This window comes from Anoplophora glabripennis, unplaced genomic scaffold, assembly GCF_000390285.2.
Source record: "Anoplophora glabripennis isolate ALB-LARVAE unplaced genomic scaffold, Agla_2.0 scaffold15, whole genome shotgun sequence".
NCBI lineage: Eukaryota > Metazoa > Arthropoda > Insecta > Coleoptera > Cerambycidae > Anoplophora > Anoplophora glabripennis.
Window position 1 is genome coordinate 1,041,204 of NW_019416279.1, and position 21,282 is coordinate 1,062,485.

Here is a 21,282-nt window from a genome sequence, read left to right on the forward strand (position 1 = left end):
AATCAGAAAAAACCTGTTTTCTCGAAAATTTTGAGGTTATCGTAAAAAGTGACCTCTACAAAAGTTGTAGATTTTTGCATGATCTACTTTTTTGTTTGACATCAACTTTCGCCAGAAATCCCAATGATACAATTTTTCACAACTTTTCAACCGCCATATCAACCCTCCGCCACCCCCGCTCACGCATTAATTTTTTTTTAGGTTTACTATAAGCCCTTTTACCATTTCCACTTCTAAAAAGTTCAGGAAACATTTTTTTTTTCTCCAAGTGTAATTTGGTAATTTGATACATTTATTTGACAGTATTTAATATTCGCGTTCATCAGTTTTAAATTTATTATCAGGATCCTGTATTCGGAAATAGTATTCATGACTACTGAAAGCACTGCACGAATTGAAAGATTTAATAATAATAATAACACAACACAATTATAACAAAATATATCTATCATTTATTTAAAATACCTACAGCAATTACAATAAATAATTGTAAAGTCCGATTATCAGCAAGACGTAAACAATATATCCGCTGGGCCTTGTCCTGGGAGCAAAACCTGGACTTCCGTCATCACCACTGTCGCTACCACTACCAACAACAAATCCTATCCTTCCTTGCACCTCAGGATACACAGGACTGTACTGTGAGATGTACCAAGCCACAGTGTCGACGTCATTCAAATCCTCATTCACCCTATTGAAACTATGCTCAGTAAGTACGTAGTGGCCATCCCCACCATCCATGGCCAAAAAGCTGGTGGTGATTATGGTGTAATTTGCGCTGGGGTCCACTTCCTCGTAGGTAGGAATAGTACAGACCCCACACCTTGCTTTCACGGATACCACCCTGGACAATGCCGGCTGAGACATGTTGTAGACCACTTTCAGTCCGGAGACTTGCAGAAATTCCCCCGCGGAAGTCTCCCCGTTACTCCTGGCTCCAATCTCTAAAGTTTTGATGAGGTCAGAACCGTTCAGGGTTACTGTGAGCAGCGTACTGCCAAACGGCACAGCTGCTAGGAGTTCCCCTCTAGTGATTTCACCCGTATCCAACGGTTCTATGGTAGTTCTTATTCCACCACCGTTGTACAAGCCTATGGGAGCGGAGGTCCAAGTCTCGGGCGAAACTGAGGCTTTGTACATGACGAAAGCGTCAGCGATGAGGTTGCCAAAGTTGCATTCCTCGTGCCTACACCTGATGGAGTCACCGTCCAGGATGACTTTGGACTTGCCCACTACTTCAGAGTTGAGCGCGTCTATTTGTGGTCTGTACTTTTCTAGAAGTTGTAAAACGTCTTCTTCCTGAGGTACAGAACTGTCTAGGAGCTCTGGCTGTCCGGCAAAATAAGTCAAATCGCCGTTGTCGTCAAAAGTGAGGTTAAGCCTTCCTAAACAAAAGGAATAATCAGTAAAATATCCCTGAAATATAACTTGTGGGGTATAAGATATAGAGTATTTCCATATTAAAGAACAATGTAACTAGTTTGGATAGCAAGGAGCAACCAGAAGGTTATTAAGTTACTCAGAGTATATTTATGTATAGCCCTACAGAAGCCTTAGGCTTTATAGGCTTCCTAGAAAGTAGACTGTTAGGTTTTGTCACGAGCAAGAAGAGATTACAGTCTATGTATTGACTTAGCTCAAAAGCCTAGAAGAATGGATCGTATACTGTTTGGAAGAGAAAAATGGGAATCTGGCAGCTATGTGAATGAGCTATCAAAGTTGTAGTGTCTAAAGAGCAGGATATAATTAGATGTGGAGCTCTGAAATCATGGAGATCCATTAGAATTATCTCCACTTCATATCTACAATATGTCAAGATACAGCCAGAAAGAACAAAGAAACTAAAAATGAAGAAAGTTGCAAGAAGTGAATTCATGCGATGATTTTACTTTATCGTACTCAAGTATTGTGATATTTCACCAACTTACCTAAGTATTTGGTATAAGCGTATGCCTGCACGACCGGCACCTTCTTTCCTGACTCTTGCGTCACAACTTTGGGATACAAATCTTCAATAGTCTCGGTGTCAGGCTGTTGCCCGTTCCACAAGAAGGTGTTGGTGTGTCCGCCAACAACCACGTCCACCAAAGGCACCTCAGCGGCTATCCTCTGGTCCATAAGGTACCCGGAATGCCCCAAAACTATTATAATCTTCACTCCCAGCTTATCAAGCCTTTCGCTTTCATTCTTCACCGACTCCACTTCGTCTTTGAATATCACATTTTTGCCGGGAATGGAGATTTTCTTGGTTTCCTGAGTGAGGTGGCCTATGATGCCGATATCCACTCCCCCTTTGCTGATGACAACGGAGCTTTGGACTTTCTGCAAGGATGGCTCGTTGCTGAAGTCCATATTGGCCGCTACTATGGGGCTGGTAACGGCTTCTACGAATGGTGCGAGGCCTGCTACGCCATTGTCGAATTCGTGATTGCCCAGGCACTGGAACAAAGAAAGAAAATATGAATGGAAATTGATTTTAACAAAAATATGAATTTGTGGGATGTTGTACAACAATGTACCATTTTTAGTTTAAGTTTAGATCAGGATTTCTAGTTAAACATTAATTTTAATTGTTCTGCATCTGCCAACATAGAATTGTAAACAATATATTGTGAAGATAATTCCAATAGAGCCAAAAGATTAATATTTTGGTTTTTGTTGCAGCGATAATATTTGAGATGAATTTCCACAGAAATATGATATCATACGTCATTGAGGTATGTCAAGTAATACTGTTTTGTAAATAATAAATATATGCAGTGCAGCTAAACATTAAATTATGATCGCTTCCTCACATATTTTGCAATACCATACATTAAAACTTCCTTGTTACTGACATTTTTTTAAATTTTGTCGATACTAAAGATAATATTTGACAAATTAGTCAATAAATTTTAGATAATCTTTGTCCTACTTTACCCTAAGATCGCCAATAATTCCTCAATAATTATTTATGGGATTGTATTTGTTCCTCAAATAATATTTATTGTTGCAAAATCGTGCTAAATTGCTAAATTGAATCACCACTTGAAATCATAATAACCATGTGTTTGTTTATACGATTTAATCAAAGAAATATTTATCGTTAAACGATGCAAAAACATGCAGGCTTGTCCGTGGAAAAAGATTATTAATTTACATCATAGTTACAGCTGTTAATGAGAAAAACAAGGGATTTACTGAGTTTAAAATTAACAGAAGTACTTCTGCGTTTAGTGTTCAAGAATGTTATCTTTATAATTGTAGAATTTGTTATTTATTCTATTATCGTGACTAGAAGAAATGTAGAATTACATTTTTTTATTTATTTACCACGGCAAAGCCATTATTACTTTAAAGAGGCATACAAAATGAGTATGATACGTACGATATATTCGGGATGATAAACGTATCAAAGCAGATTTATTTCAATTGTTGAAATGCACATTGAATGATTGAAACTGTGCACATATAATAAACTTATACAGAGGTAAGGAATATTTATGTTCAGATACACTGTTTATTTTATATTTTTCATTCAACATTGTTCAATCAATTTTGTTAACTTACTGTTATAAACGATAAAATAACGAGCGTTCAAATAAAAACGTGGTCAAGTTGGTTCTGAAAATTTGGACGTAGGGCGTAGCGTATAGCAAATGAACTTAAACGTCATCTGTCAAAGCGCTATATCGCCGCTATCAATTTGAATATTTTCGTTTTAAAAAGCGTTTAAAATGGTGTTTTCTCAAGAACAAAAAGTGTTTATCATAGAGTCCTACTTTAGAAATGGACGCAAGATTGATGGAATATGGAAGTATTCTATTGAGGAATGTTTCATAGAATTTCAAAATCAATTTCCCGGCGTTGTTGAGTACAAAATTTTTCAAAGTGCAGTTCAGCGTTGTGTTAATGTTTTTCGTGAAACGGGCAGTGTAACAAAAAAAAAGGAAGCGGCCGACCTAAAAACCGGACTGAAGAATTGAAAGAAAATGTCCAACAAATAATGGAAAATGCGCCAAGAACTTCTGAACGTGTTTTATCACAAATGGTGGGAGTATCAGTCGGTACCTTCCACACAGTGTTAAAAAAAGATTTGCGTTTGTTCTCCTATCGTTTAACTTGTCAGCAAGAACTTCATGAAGTTGATTTTCCGCGACGGGCTGTATTTTGTGAATGGTTTTTAAACAACTACGGTGAACTTCATAATATCAACCTTTTTTTCTGATGAAGCCTGGTTACATTTAAGTGGTTACGTAAACTCACAGAATATGAGAATGTGGTAACTTTTTTGTCGAGGGCCCTCTACACGCTCAAAAAATTGGAGTTTGGTGTGCTCTCAATCGAAGGAGGTTTTATGGACCTATTTTTTTTAATGGTACTCTTACTGCGCAAAGGTATAGAGAAGAAATTATCGCTCCTTTTGTTAACCAGCTGGAAGAAAACGAAATTACAAAGTTTTACTTTCAACAAGATGGCGCAAGGGCACATACGGCAAGCGAGACGATGAATATGTTGAGGGAAGTTTTCCAAAATCGACTAATAAGTCAATGCAGAACATGAATTTCCACCGAGGTCATGTGATATTACGCCGTGTGATTTCTTTTTGTGGCCTTACCTTAAAAACATTATTTTTGAACTGCCTATTCCTGATTTAAACCATCTGCAGGCTCGACTTATAGACAAGATTCGTGAAATTAACAATACCCCGAGCATCTTAGAAAATGTCTTTAATTCTTTGAGGAACAGGTGTGAAAAGTGCTTGGGACAAGGAGGGGGACACTTTCCGCAGCTCCTTTAATTGTTTGTTATTGTTATCACGATTATTCTTTAAAATAAAGTTATATAGTCATTAACGTTATTGAAACTGACAGCTGCTATACAGCTCGTTGAGAAATGAGGTTAAGTTGGTCGCTATAAGCTACTACCTACGTCCAATGTGTCAGAGCCAACATCGAAGAACCAGAATATAAAATATAATGTATAAAGTTGAATGATATGTACGATAAACGTGTCTGCATGGGGAACTGCGGAACCGTGCACTTGCATATCATATGCTCTGCGTCCGTCGCATCGATATCCAGCAGATCATAAAGTACAAGTATAATAAAGCGTCGCATACCTGCATTTCATTTCTAAAGTCTATGCATGCACGCGGCTACCGTACCTTTAACAAGCCATTTGTTTTGATTGAGGTGCAGTAAGAACGATTCGGACCCGGAGTTCGAGGCCTAGCCTGGTCCACTATATAATCCTTTTTATTGTTGTCTCCTTAAAGTCCGCATGAGGCATATAAAATTATTTTCAGAATAAATTCTGCATCCCAGATTTTGTGAAAAAAAAAATAAGTGTACCTATCGAGAGTAATGATTATAAATCAGATAAGGTTGCGCTGCTAATTTTTATGTCAAGGTAAACTTGTATGAATAAAGTCGAATAATTTTTAGTAATAATAAACATTTTTGTTCAATTTTAGGCAGCATCATTTCCAAGTACAATTTTAGATAGCATGTTTTCCAAGCTAAATTTGAGATAGCATGTTTTCGAAGTAACACGTCGTATTACACTTACGCAGATAATAAGTTTATGTCAAATGGTAGGCAAGAAGTTGCTAAAAACATAGCAACATTTCTGCATTTTTGGATATCTCATTTTGCGGTAGGTTTGAAAAATGTCAAATACGGTTTAGAAAACGAATTAGTTGAGCTGAATGACTAGCAGAATCCCCCCCATTTTAATACACCTAATTGCTTGCCAGGGGTTATTTAAAGAGGAACTTCCACTTAAAAATAACGAGAGAATTGAAACAGCGGCAGATACAATATTTTTCAAATCAATTCATAAGTGTTATAAAGTATTTGAATTTTTTGTAAGAGTTATACAGAGGAAGAAGCTTGCTTGAAACTAGTAGGACGTATCAGTTTTTTGAAAATATTAATTATTTATTGTTATATAATATACAGGGTGTTTATTAAGTACTTGTACAAACTTTAAAGGGTGAATCTTTGACTAATTTTAAGAAAAAAAGTTCATATCAACATGATAAGTAAGGTAGCTTTTCGAACAACGAACAAAATTAAGTATACCAATTAAATAGGCTCTTCCAGAAATAAATATTTCATTGTGCACAGCAAGTAAGTTAATTTATTTTCACCGTTTGAACTATTTTTTAGAATTAAATATATATTAATTTCATTCAAATATATGTCTTATTAACTTCAACGAAATCTTTAATTCGGCAAGCACAAATAAACGATTTAATTGACTCTAATAAATTTTATTTTTTCGAATTAAACCTTTTCCTCAGTGTATATTAAGGAAATTCAAATTTAAGAACTAGTAGCAATACTTTCTTGAGACAAAAATAGAAATTATTCTGGATATACCTAACTGCTCATACATAATTCAAAAATACCACCATACGCTGTAACAAGTTTCCGGTTATCGAAATTTGTGACAAAAAAATTGAAATCTTAAATAACAAATCAATAAAATTATCGTTAAATACCCAAAAACAGTTTTTAACATTTTTATTTAACTATTTTTAAACATAATGTTGACATTGAATCCTAATATCAGCTATTATAAATGTATTACATCATAAAATGAACATTGTTTTTTGTTTCTAAGTCGATTACATTACAAAAAACCGTCGTTACCTATGTCTGTAATACCACTCCTTGTTGTTGATAGTAAAAGAATCGCAACCAACAACAATAACTATATAGCTGTAATAATTATGGGTAAGTTAAGTAACTGTTAACAGAGCCGTCTTTAAGAAAATTACAAAATAATAATATCCGTACTGAAAATATCGGATGATAATGTAGGAGTACCCTGTATTGTACTGCGGAGAATACTAATTTAAAAAAATGTGGCATAATACCAAAAATGGTTTTTAAAGTTATATACCTTCATGACCAATGTTTCAGTCACCTTAAACAGTCTGAAAACAACTACCAAATTAAATTAAATACAATTCTCCGTTTCTATTGACTTAAAAAGATTCTTAACTCACAATCAGTTCAGTGGCCTCCACACACACCTATACTTGGCTACTTCTTGCAAAGGTCAGTCGCACCTGGCAGACACTCGTTTTTTTCAGACACTATCATTAGAAGTACTTGAAACGTCTAAATGAGACTACAAACTACGACGCGTCAAAAAATTGTATCTCAAAAATGAATTATTCTAACTGCAATCTTTGGCGTTTCTTTTTAAGATTACCAATACCTTTTGCCTGGTCTTTATGTGCAATGTTCAGTGTATATTAAAAATTCTATACAGAGTGGAAAGTTTAACCGGAATAAATTCTGTATATGTACAACTTAATAAAGGTTTGTCACAAAATTCCTGAAACACGTCAATTTTTATTTTCAATGGGACATATTACAAAGAGGTTTCTTTATTTTTAATTATATGAGGGGTTGCAGCAACCCCCAATTTTTTTAATGGAAGGATAGGTTGATTAAATTTTTATTTTAAAACTTTTTCAACTTTAAATGCGCTATTAAGCCTTGGTTTTTAGATATCCCCATAAAAAAAGTAATGGGGTAAGATCGGGTGATCTTGCTGGCCACTCAATTGGGCCTCTTCTTCCAATCCACCTATCCCCATTTTGAGCAAAATGTGGTGGACAAACATACCTAACTATTTTCCAAGATGAAAATTATTACTTCTACTGGGGTGCCTCAAGGCTCTGTATTAGAACCACTGCTTTTTGATATTTATGTTAATGATATGCTATAGGATGTAAACTTGTAATTTCCAAGAGGCCAAAAAAAATTTGACATATTTTTATCAAGGTAGCTATAAAAAAACAGGTTTTAAAGAAGTAATTTCTTTTGGGAGTTATGTTAGGCGAAAAATGTTACCAAATTTCATAATTATATCGAAAACTAGTTTAGAAAAAAAAACATTGTTAAGAGGTCATTTCCAAGCTTTAAACTTTTTGTGTCAATTTTGTGGCAGTGGAATTAAGAGACACCCAGCATTATTGTGTTGCTAAATCATGTACTCAAATGAACAGGTGGAGAAGTTATAAGATGTCACGTTCTTATTAAAAATATACATACTTTGCCTCATAGCAAACATAAATTAATATACTGGATTTAAATTTACGTAAATTCCCACATATACTTAGAAGTCCCATAATGCATTTAAGCACCATAGCAAAATGACTGTTTGTGTTGTGTCTAACGAGTTCCTATTAATTTTCGCTGACGCAATTAAAACAAATAGCATTCTAGCGACCCTTTGACATTCGCCACACAACAGCAGAATCAACAATTTTATTAAACGTTTTGTCGTTTCTAGACGGTTGGGAAATTGTAAAGCGATAAACAAATGAAAACTTTAAATTTGAACCGAAAAAGCTAAGCGTTTTATAAGCAGTTTTATAATTTGGAAATTATCGCCCAAACCACGACAACGGTTCTGTCGGACTTCCGCCAATTTTTAGATAATTTAACGATAGTTTGAAGGCTGTCAATTCCCAGAATTGCTTATTATTTCAATAAAATAGTCTAATTTTAGAAAAATACCGTACAGAAGTAACAACGATCCAGAAAGTAAAAAAAAATAAAATAAAAATCGAATTTCGGGTACGAAACAATGCATAAGAACGTGTTATTTTGTTTGAGGTTTATTTTACATTATAAATTTTGTTACAATAAAACGCAACTGTCATAAATAAATAATTTATATAATTTCCTGTTTGTTCATGAAACTGTGTGTGGTACGTACCTCATTCGATGCAAAAAAATGTATATAATTGTATAGGATTTGAGCAATTATATACAATAATTTCAACGATTATCTGTAATGTTTTATATAATTGCCTGTAATAACTTTTATAATTGTCTATAATAATTCATAGGCAGGGTTACCCACGATGTCTGATTATTTAAAATAATCAGTGACTTTTTAAAACGAAAAATAAAATTTTTAGGATTAACTAACCAGAAATAATTTATAAATTTAAGATATGAAAGCTAAAATTGTAACTTTTTAACTGTTAGTATCGATTCCTGAAAGTGACATTTGTATCATTAAAATTTCTTAAATCATTTTTTAAATTTTCTGCTAATCTTCGACCTATGCACATTTATAATAATACATTCTGCCAAAAAAAGTGTTCGGTATTTGTCAATAAAACACAATATATTCGATCAATCATCAAAATTTATTTTGTCTCCTTCAAAATAGGCTGCATTTGACGCAATACAATTTTTCCAACGAACAACCCAATCGTCAAAGCATCTTTTAAACGCATATTCCGTATGGACTTCAACTCCTTCAGCAATTTTTGTTTTATGGATACTATCGACTGTGTGTTCTACATTCAAAGTCAGCAGCGGCCATATTCGGCCAATACAGTGATTGCTCGATGACGTTCGTTGAGTTTTTGATAAAGAAATCCATTCACAATTATCGCTTTGTGTGATGGTGCAAAAGCCAGGAATTGTCCTTCCATAAATCTGATCCCTTGTGGCGCATACTCTCTCTCTGTCAAACGCCTCATAACGCTCAGATAATATTCCTTGTTGACAGTTTCTCCATCTGGAACAAATTCTGTGTCATCACGATATAGCCAAAGAAAGCAGCCAACATGACTTTGATTTTTGATCCACTTCGACGTAGTTTTTTTGATTTCGGCTCGTTAGCTTGTTGGTTCGTTTGCATGTCAAACTGATAAAGCCATGTCTCGTCACCCGTTACGATGCTTTGCATGAATGTAGAGTCTAAATTAGCTTGTTCGAGCATGTCTTCAGCAACATGTTTACGATACTCTTTTTGAAGAAAATTCAGCTCTTTTGGAACCGGTATACGTCTGATGGTTCTTCTAACGAAAGATCTTATCTGATGTTTGCTAGATAGGTACTGCGGATGTAACTTCAATAATAATCTTTGTTAAGGCTTTGTTTCGCCTAGTGCGACAATGATCATAACTTTCATAGTACAGCTGCAGACAAAAAAATCTAACCTAATCAGCATATATTCCATATTTTACCATATTTTTTATTTACAGGTGGTATATATTTTTTGTAAATTTACGTTAGGCCGTGACAGATTGATTGATTTACGAAATTATTGTGATATGAGAGATTCTCCAATGCCTTGTACATTTTACAAGCTTCTAATTCTTACAAATATTTTAATACCTAATTTTTACAACCTTGTTGTTTTATCTGAAACAGCATTATCGCCTTAATTTGGATTAGAACTGTATTATTTAAATAACCATCATCTGACGTTGATATGTACAACATTTTTCTATCAAACGCAAAGTAATTATTTTGTTCAAGGCAATTAAGATAAAAACGACTCGTTTTGCGTACCGCACCTCACCACATGGTTTTATTTATATGTTACGTCCACAAGTATCTTGCTCTTTTATTTTTAGAATATATTGACTCACTAGCTGCGTTTACATAGACATAATCACATCTTAAGCTTAAAAAATAGAATAAAAAGCTTAAACCTACGCTATAAATCATAGGGACCGCTGCGGAAGAAATGGTAAAAAATCTAGTCCGTAAGATGTTGGCGTAGTTTTTGATTAATAGGCGGCTATTACTTAAGTATTGATGATTTATTGTTAAAATAAGGTTTTTGTTTCGGTTTTTCTAGAGGAAATGTACACTTACATGTTCGTGTATTTTTAAATATATTATTTTTACCGCACTGTAAATCATGCTATCATAAGTCCAACATCCATACAGGATTTTATTTATGGTAGTATTAGTTTTATAATCCTACTTTTGATTAATTTGGATTTTTTATATAAAAAAGCTATACCTCACTGAACCTTACTGGTATTAGGGACTATTCGTCGATGATAAGTAAATTCGTAACAACATTTACAAGCGGATTTTAGTGGATTTCATTTTGAATTTGTTTGTATATAAATACATACGAGGCATGTTCAAAAAATAGCCAAACTCCTTGTCTTCTTTTCTTTCACTCTGTTTAAACTACGATGTTTAGTAGGGTTTCTGATTTCTCGGCCTATTTTTTTTCTCGGGTCTCGAGAATTCTCGACTAGGAATTCCCGGGAATTCTCGAATTCTCGAGAAATTTCTAAAACTTAAAAAACCCATAATTTTGGTATTGCAATGCGAAATATAAACATGCTATTATACTTAACAGTCATCATTAACATTTATTATTTATTCAGTATTTTTATTAATTACTTATGTTTCTACTTCTACTAACAAAACTAAATTAAACTTTAAGTTTCTTCTTAAAAACCTTTAACTTGTATTTTTATTAAACACTTTCAATATACTTATGTTTATTTCAATGTTTTTGAATCGTAGTTTTCTTCCAATAATAATTATTAATAATCATTAATAATGCAGTCTTTTAATTAAATAAATAGTAAATAAGGAATTTAACCGAAGAAATCTTAAAAAAAACAAGCTTTAATTTAAAGATACAGAAGCGTTCTCCCTATTAATTTATCACTTCAACATTAGGTATAATAAAATTTCTACACAAACTTATAACTAGGTACAGGGTGATTCACTATATTTTGACCCCCCTTTAACTTTTTTGTTTTAAGAGTTATAAAAAAAATGTGAAATACAAAAGTTGCACGATTTTTTATGAAATTTTCAAATATGATAGTAGAAAAACAAATGAAGTTCAAACAAAATGGCCGCGGATGTTAACTTTGTTAATTTAAATGGGACACCCTGCATATTTCTACACATTTGGATAGAACGTTCCCTGTCCAATTACGTAAGGATTTAGATTTATTTGACATATCGAACATTGATATAGTCCAAAATGGGTATAAGTATTTTAACTAAATCGCACTAATTAGTCCGTGAGGGGCTTATTTACTCATGGATGTTATATGGTAGGCCGTGACAGTGACAGGTAATATTATGACAACATTGTTATTGTTTGACAGTTTGTATTATTATTTATTTAAAATGGGTTACACAGAAGTAGAAAATTTAAATATTATAGGAATTAAAATAGAGTAGTTAGATATTCTCCATAGTTTATTTTAATTCCTAATAATATTTCAATTTTCTACTTCTGTGTAACCCATTTTAATTAAATACTAATACAAACTGTCAAACAATAACAATGTTATCATGACATTACTACCTGTCACTGTCACGACCTACCATATATAAGATTGTCCATGAGTAATTGGCCTCACACGGTCTAATTAGTGAGATTTACTTAAAATACCTATACGCATTTTGGACTATATCAATGTCCGATATGTCAAAATATATTACAACTAAATCTAAATCCTTACGTAATTGGAAAAAACGCAGAAATGCCTGAAAGAGGTCTAACAATTGCAAGATGTCTTATTTTCTAAATCAAAAAACATCATTTCGTTTTTTAATATTATCTCGCCTATTATTAGAGATGGACCCTATATGACTATGCTCGACAAGGAACGTTCTATACAAATATGTAAAAATATACAGGGCGTTCCATTTAAATTAACAAAGTTAACATCCGCGGCCCTTTTGTTTGAACTTCATTTGTTTTTTTACTATCATTTTCGAAAACTTCATAAAAAATCGTGCAACTTTCGTATTTCACATTTTTTTATAACTCTTAAAACAAAAAAGTTAAAGGGGGTTCAAAATATAGTGAATCACCCTGTAGGTACATTAAAAAAAGAATCATCAAAGTAAACTAAAGCCTTAAAAACTTGAAATAAATAAATCATGAGCTGGTAGAGAAACTACTTTAACCGCTCAGTTATTTGTCGAGAAACGAATTGAACGCATGAACGAAACGAACTCCAGTCAAGAACTTAAGATGCGCGTGATTTTTAAATTTCTCGATTTCTCGATTTCTCGACATTTTTTTCTCGTCTCGAGTAAAGCCAGATTTCCCGGGAATTCTCGCTTCGAGAAGTCTCGACCAGAAACCCTAATGTTTAGTTACAGAATAATCTGTCATCTCCGTAGCCTTAACTAGGAGTCTTTGACCTGCCCTTGTTGTTCTCGGGCTAGGTTCTATGGAGGCGGACTCGCAATGAGAACCTCTAGACCCCCCCTGATGTTCATTTCAGTTCTTATTGGGTCTAAAGCCGCTTCAAACGGAGGAGCTCCTCAGGTAATGGTGATTTTCTGAGATGTTCCGTAGTAGTCTCTGAAACTGATTGCATCCAATGCTTCGAAACATTTCGCTAGTTCCGAGTGGGGATACATTTCCACTAATTATCATCTTACCATACATCAATGACCTTGAACTCATAGTCAATTAAAATGTAAGTTTATTGTATACCAAATTTATTACTTTTAAGTTAAAGTGTAGCAAAGATATTACAATTAATTTTTTTAATTAGAGGCTTCACTTTGGTGAGGTCCCAAATTGCTTGGTGCTACTCTGTATATAAGTAAATTTGGTTAGATTACAATATTTTCGTCGCCACTAGACGTTCTTGTATTACTCCTTTTGTATTACTTCTTGTACCGGACATCCTGTATGTTAAACATATTGCTACAAATTTTATTTTATCAAAATATCTTTGTTAAAAAACCTGAATAGAAATAAACCGCCGCTTTGGGAAGTTTTACTGTGAGATAACAACTCAAGGTTGTGATCTCAGCAAATAAAATGATAAAGAAAACAGTAACCCAGTAACCTGAAGATTAATAGATATATCGCAAAGTTGACACTAGTATTTCATCGCTGTTCACATACATTGTCACCTTTCGGAGACTAAATTGAATATGACAATGCACAAAACGGTAAAATGTGATAATTTATCCCGTATGCCAAGTTACTGACCATGCCAACTCGCACTTGGCACCAGATCATCGACAAAATAATTAATAATTAAGAAATAGAACTTTCATCATTTCTATAAATATGGTTTTCCATAAAATAGTCCAACTACGAAAAATTATAATAGATCTTCCCTTTTAGCAAAATTTTGTTGGGATTTTAGCAAACACACAAGTCGGAAGATTTGCTTATCCATAATTCTTTTTTGGCCTTCCAACTAGACATGAAAAAATAGTTGTTTACACCGTAAAGGAGGTAAGTATCATTTACTAAAATAAATGACTCAACTTTGAGAACACCCTGTATATTATCTTGGAGACATTTCTAATTACAGCAGCAGCTGTCACTTGACAATAAATATTCGGTTTCATAGTAACCAAAGCGAAAACTTTTTCCTGTACGACTTGTCTCGACTTGTATAGTCTTGTCTCGTCTTGTCTGGACTTGTCTCGACCTGTCTCGATCTTCAAACATATCTTCAACCAGTAAAGAACACTTACTGACCTTAATACGTAATATAACATTTCTAACTTAAAAATCCTTTAAAAATCACCACAGCTAACCACAAATCCCAAGGAAATAGCGCACCTCGTAGAATTTTCAATGATTCGTTTTTTTTTGTTATTCGCAAAACTTTGGTTTTGCACAGTTTAATTCAATTATTACCTAACCGCAAATAAACATACAAGTGTATAGTCTTTTACGTTGCCCAGCCTTGGCAATAAATAATTAAATTAAAACAGTTTTTATTTTATTATTCAATTCAGAAGTAAATTATGCACTGTAGTTCTTTTGTCCTGTCAATACCGCAGGTATAAACCGCTCTGGGACTTTTATAAACATATTCGACCTCCGAACAAAGCAATAAATATTTTCGGTTGAGGGTTTACATTACATTGCGAAATAATAGTGTATTACTGTCTTAGAAAAATAATTAGACTTAGTACAGAAGTACCATCATTTGTAATAATTTAAAAATACGATGTAATAAAAAATTATCAAGAACTTTGAGACGCACTTTTATTAAAAACTTTTAAAGGCAATATAATACAAGTAGCTATAAAGCATTGGAATTTCAACAATAAAATATAAAAATAAATTTTATTCATACAGTGTGACCCAATAATCATGATATCCCTCTGAAATTTTCTTGAAACTGTAAGATTTTTATCTCCCTATATCAAAAATTTATAACGCACAATAAATTTTTATGCAGAAGTTTAAATGAAGTTTAAATAGGTATCACGATTGGTTCCGCAAGTATCTATACAGTACGCGCCTAAATTATGGAATAAANTGGAGGCGGACTCGCAATGAGAACCTCTAGACCCCCCCTGATGTTCATTTCAGTTCTTATTGGGTCTAAAGCCGCTTCAAACGGAGGAGCTCCTCAGGTAATGGTGATTTTCTGAGATGTTCCGTAGTAGTCTCTGAAACTGATTGCATCCAATGCTTCGAAACATTTCGCTAGTTCCGAGTGGGGATACATTTCCACTAATTATCATCTTACCATACATCAATGACCTTGAACTCATAGTCAATTAAAATGTAAGTTTATTGTATACCAAATTTATTACTTTTAAGTTAAAGTGTAGCAAAGATATTACAATTACTTTTTTTAATTAGAGGCTTCACTTTGGTGAGGTCCCAAATTGCTTGGTGCTACTCTGTATATAAGTAAATTTGGTTAGATTACAATATTTTCGTCGCCACTAGACGTTCTTGTATTACTCCTTTTGTATTACTTCTTGTACCGGACATCCTGTATGTTAAACATATTGCTACAAATTTTATTTTATCAAAATATCTTTGTTAAAAAACCTGAATAGAAATAAACCGCCGCTTTGGGAAGTTTTACTGTGAGATAACAACTCAAGGTTGTGATCTCAGCAAATAAAATGATAAAGAAAACAGTAACCCAGTAACCTGAAGATTAATAGATATATCGCAAAGTTGACACTAGTATTTCATCGCTGTTCACATACATTGTCACCTTTCGGAGACTAAATTGAATATGACAATGCACAAAACGGTAAAATGTGATAATTTATCCCGTATGCCAAGTTACTGACCATGCCAACTCGCACTTGGCACCAGATCATCGACAAAATAATTAATAATTAAGAAATAGAACTTTCATCATTTCTATAAATATGGTTTTCCATAAAATAGTCCAACTACGAAAAATTATAATAGATCTTCCCTTTTAGCAAAATTTTGTTGGGATTTTAGCAAACACACAAGTCGGAAGATTTGCTTATCCATAATTCTTTTTTGGCCTTCCAACTAGACATGAAAAAATAGTTGTTTACACCGTAAAGGAGGTAAGTATCATTTACTAAAATAAATGACTCAACTTTGAGAACACCCTGTATATTATCTTGGAGACATTTCTAATTACAGCAGCAGCTGTCACTTGACAATAAATATTCGGTTTCATAGTAACCAAAGCGAAAACTTTTTCCTGTACGACTTGTCTCGACTTGTATAGTCTTGTCTCGTCTTGTCTGGACTTGTCTCGACCTGTCTCGATCTTCAAACATATCTTCAACCAGTAAAGAACACTTACTGACCTTAATACGTAATATAACATTTCTAACTTAAAAATCCTTTAAAAATCACCACAGCTAACCACAAATCCCAAGGAAATAGCGCACCTCGTAGAATTTTCAATGATTCGTTTTTTTTTGTTATTCGCAAAACTTTGGTTTTGCACAGTTTAATTCAATTATTACCTAACCGCAAATAAACATACAAGTGTATAGTCTTTTACGTTGCCCAGCCTTGGCAATAAATAATTAAATTAAAACAGTTTTTATTTTATTATTCAATTCAGAAGTAAATTATGCACTGTAGTTCTTTTGTCCTGTCAATACCGCAGGTATAAACCGCTCTGGGACTTTTATAAACATATTCGACCTCCGAACAAAGCAATAAATATTTTCGGTTGAGGGTTTACATTACATTGCGAAATAATAGTGTATTACTGTCTTAGAAAAATAATTAGACTTAGTACAGAAGTACCATCATTTGTAATAATTTAAAAATACGATGTAATAAAAAATTATCAAGAACTTTGAGACGCACTTTTATTAAAAACTTTTAAAGGCAATATAATACAAGTAGCTATAAAGCATTGGAATTTCAACAATAAAATATAAAAATAAATTTTATTCATACAGTGTGACCCAATAATCATGATATCCCTCTGAAATTTTCTTGAAACTGTAAGATTTTTATCTCCCTATATCAAAAATTTATAACGCACAATAAATTTTTATGCAGAAGTTTAAATGAAGTTTAAATAGGTATCACGATTGGTTCCGCAAGTATCTATACAGTACGCGCCTAAATTATGGAATAAATTCAGTAAATACGAAACAAATATTTTTTTGGGAAAAATCCTCGAACAGGTCGATTCTTAATTTAAAAAATCCATATTTTAGCATAAAAGGCGATTTTCAACCGTCGTTTGTTTTCGAGTAATGACGTCATCGACATTTTTTTAAATAGCAACCCCCTATTTTTTTCTTGATTCTGAAAGATCGTTTCATTGTCGATCGACAGTATTAAAATGTTGCCATCTTACATAGGAAAGTTTTCGAGTAAATGACGATTGAATGTTAGAAAACGTAAATTTTATTCATTAAAAGATAACAATACCTATGTCAAGCAAATACAATTCATTAAGTTTCCTACCTAAATTTGATAACGTTTTTGCTTTATTTTAATTGATTTGGGTTTTCTAACGTTCAATCGTCATTTACTAGAAAACTTTCCTATGTAAGATGGCAACATTTTAATACTGTCGGATTGACAATAAAATCTAATAATGTTTTACAGCTATCAAAATACCGGCGTAGTGTTCCCACTAAATTTACACTCCTGTTTATTTTTGCACACTGACTGTTATTATAAACATAGCTGTAGGTTTATTTCAATAATTACATGCATAATCAGAAGGCAAAACGATAATTTTACTTGACCTTGAAAATTATTGGTATTTTCGACATTTCGATATCGCATTAACCTTAAAAACAGTGTCAGTGTCACAGCATGTTAAATGTATAAACATTGGTAAGGTTTTAATTGGATATAAAACTACCAAATTATGAGGAACTTTGTTATATACACAATACACAAATAAAGTAACTTGTGCAAATCAGCGACACCCAAACATTTTTGGAAAACTTGTTCTAACAATTTTAGATTTGATAATACATTTTCCACTAGTTCAAAGCTTTTTTCATTTGTAGTATTGTATAAAGAGATGTAATATTTGAATAAGAAACAAACGGTCTTGACTACAGCAACATCAACAAGTGTGACATTATCAATTCAAAAGAACCTCATGAATATGTATAAATAATTACATTGCTTTGATTTAAAAAAATGATGTACATACTGTATTCGTGCGCAAAATTCAAATCAATTATAAATTTATTCTAAGTACGCTTCCTATATTCTAATGAACAATGAGTTGATCTTTAGATGTCGTAACAGATTAACAATTTGGTGGTCAGGTTTCAGACATTGTCAAATAAGGATGCAAATAAACATTTTAAAAAATGGATTTTTAAAAATAGGTGATTGTTAACGTTAGGATCACAAATACGTCGTAGTAAAATAATTACTTTGTCCAAGAGTTGCACTTTATTTATTAGCCAAAGAAAAGATCCACTTTTCTTTAGACTTATCAAACCAAATACGGTGAATTAAAAAATGCAATAATATGCAGGGTGTTTTATTTGAAAAGAAATGGTCCAGAAGAAAAGGGACATCCAGTATAACATAAAATAAATTAAAAATATGAAATTAATTCTTTGCCTTTTCTTTTAGCCCTACTTTTTCAAATGGAACACCCTGTATATTATTGCATATTTGATGTAACATATTTGAAACTCTTTTTTGTATTATTGATATCACCAAAGCTATGGAAAACTAGACACCCTGTATATTCGATATCCCAATTGTTTGAATGCTTCTAACTGAGGTCTAAATCAAATTCCTGATGCAACTGGATCTCAGCGAGATGCAGCCGAACAAATGCAGACCCATTAATTTGTCCTTTACAGACATTGTAAGGCTATAAATAAAATACGGCGAGAAAGAATTTAGGGATGTAGACCAGGCTAAACCTTTAAAGAACTATGTTTAGGCGGTATTTTGCTACGGTTCGTATTTTAATGGATATCTGATGCCAAGGCTTCAGACCTACCGAAAAAGTACGTAGTTTTAGGTTATGAAATTCTGGGTATGAAAAAACTAATTAAGCGAATTAATACGGCTTTGGCTACGGTTAGTTTTAGGAATAATTAAAATTATTTTTCTGTAATCGTTTGGAAATGTGTACTTTTTCGGCTCAATTTCAAACCGACTCACATCAGTAATGTATTATTTCGTAAATATAACATTTATTGACGTATTCCACATATTAAACGTTTATTATAACTATTTGTTTATGTTTATAGTTGTGCTGCAATTTGTACAACTATTAAACATTTGCTGGACTGGAAACGAACTAGAGTAAGAAAAGTTTTAGAATTAAATTCCCCATAAAATAAAGCAATAATTTTTTATGTCCACCCAGAGGGTTAAATCAACATATTTTGGATTCCCTACATGCCTCTGCTCTGTGTCGGTTTTTATACGAAACACCCTGTATTTTAGCATTTATAGGTATTAAAACGAATTTGAGTTTTATCACAATCGATTTCATAAGCAATTAGATTGTAATGAAGAAATGTTCGTATTAATGAATTGATATTATTTGCGATTTCAGAACACATAGTACCTCGTAATAAAAGTACATTCCTGGACTCAATGATTGTTGGCCTCAACTAACGCCTCGGCCAACAATTTGCATTGTCGTCCGAGAATGTATTGCTTTTACTACTACGTAAACAATATACTATTTAGGCGCGAATATCATAATAGTTAATATGTTAATAATAACAACACTTCTGCGAACAATACTTTTTTGTTCAAACTTCTGTTTAGTAACTGCGTATTCATTTTCATAAACGATGATTGGATTTTTCTCATAGTGACCCTGACAACTTAAATAAAGTTTATAATCTATAAGCCATAAAAATAAACTTTATAATCCACATTAATCAAGATCTAGTATGTGCTATTCACAAAAATGAATATCCACAAAAATAACTCGCATGATAACATGCTAGACGATGTTGTTTTTCAACGAAGAATAGACTCGTTTTTTCAATTAGATGCCCTTCCCAGTACTCTTTGGTGGTACGAAACTGGCTGAATACAGAGTATCCACAGAGATGGGTGGATCGTGGAGGTCCAGTTGGGTGGCCCCCGCGATCGCCTGATCTAACACCTTTGGATTTTTTTGTTTGGGGATTTATTAAGGATGCTGTTTATTCTACGCCTGTTAACTCGCAAGAGGAACTTGTACGACGAATCCGGATCGCTGCTCTCAGAATAACTCCACATCATTTGAGAGACGTTAGGCTGTCTTTGATACGTCGCTGTAACGCCTATCTTAAGATAGTGTTTTTAGAGGTTCAAGGCTAGATTTTATTGCCAGTTTTTTTATGAATAGTTGTCGATACAAATTATTCTTTTGATTTTATTTACAATAAATTGGGAATTTTAGGAATGAAGTGCCAAATATATTCTACATAAGGCTAATTAAGGAGATACCTATATTTGAATTTTAAACATTTTTCTTCCCAAAGATACAACTTATAACAAAATCTCAGTTATTATGAAAAGTGGTTCTACTTTTATCAATATCCAGTTTGTTCAGTTATGGATTGTGTCTCGGCAAAATCTATAGCTTATAAAAAATTATGGGTTTATACACACAAATTGTTTAATATAAATACATTGATAATTTACTGATATCTTTGACATCCTAATCAGAAAACATTATAACACTCTGAGACGTCTGTTTTACATTAAAAACAAGTTTCTTTCTTAATTAATAGTAAATAAGAAATTTTAATGTGTAATTTATGTAAGGAAGTTAAATTTACATTTACCCAAGATTATAACATTGTCAATGTTATCTTAAGTCTTTTACACTACCTTTATCGAGGGTATTATAAAAACAGCATCATGTGACAATATACTAATAATGCAAAGTTCATATAGAATCGTAAAGATTTACACTAATTTCTTCTAAAACCTGAAGATAATGTATAAGTTGTTACAATTTAATTACCGACTGTTATACAAGGTCATAATAGACTACAAGCCCATCGGAAATTTTCAAGGGGTCATTTGACCCAACATGAATTACTTATAGACCAGGCAAGTTAGACAATAAATCAGCAATTTTTTTCTGATGAACCGATCGAGTTGCGGTTTTCGGCATTGTCTTCGGAAAAATATCAGGAAAAAAGTCTATACAGGGTGTCTCATAATTAGCTACCAACCCTGAACAGGCCGATTCTATGATCAAAACTAAGTAAAGAAGTTCATATGAACATGGGTCCGGAAATGCTTCCTAAGGGCACAGGGACCCATTGAAGAGGGAGGAATGGAAATCATTTTTTT

General features: G+C 32.9%; 1 protein-coding gene across 1 annotated transcript in view; it reads right to left on the minus strand.

Annotated features, from left to right (window-relative positions):
* Positions 1-429: 429 nt before the first annotated feature.
* The window catches only part of LOC108905674 (protein 5NUC), a 32,780-nt gene continuing 11,927 nt past the window's right edge, over positions 430-21,282 (minus strand). Inside the window, exons 3-4 of the mRNA XM_018708651.1 lie at positions 1,929-2,439; positions 430-1,385 (exon numbers count right to left, since the gene is read on the minus strand). Of these exons, the coding sequence (XP_018564167.1) occupies positions 475-1,385; positions 1,929-2,439 (1,422 nt within the window). The 3' untranslated portion in view covers positions 430-474. The remainder of the gene's footprint in view (positions 1,386-1,928; positions 2,440-21,282) is intronic.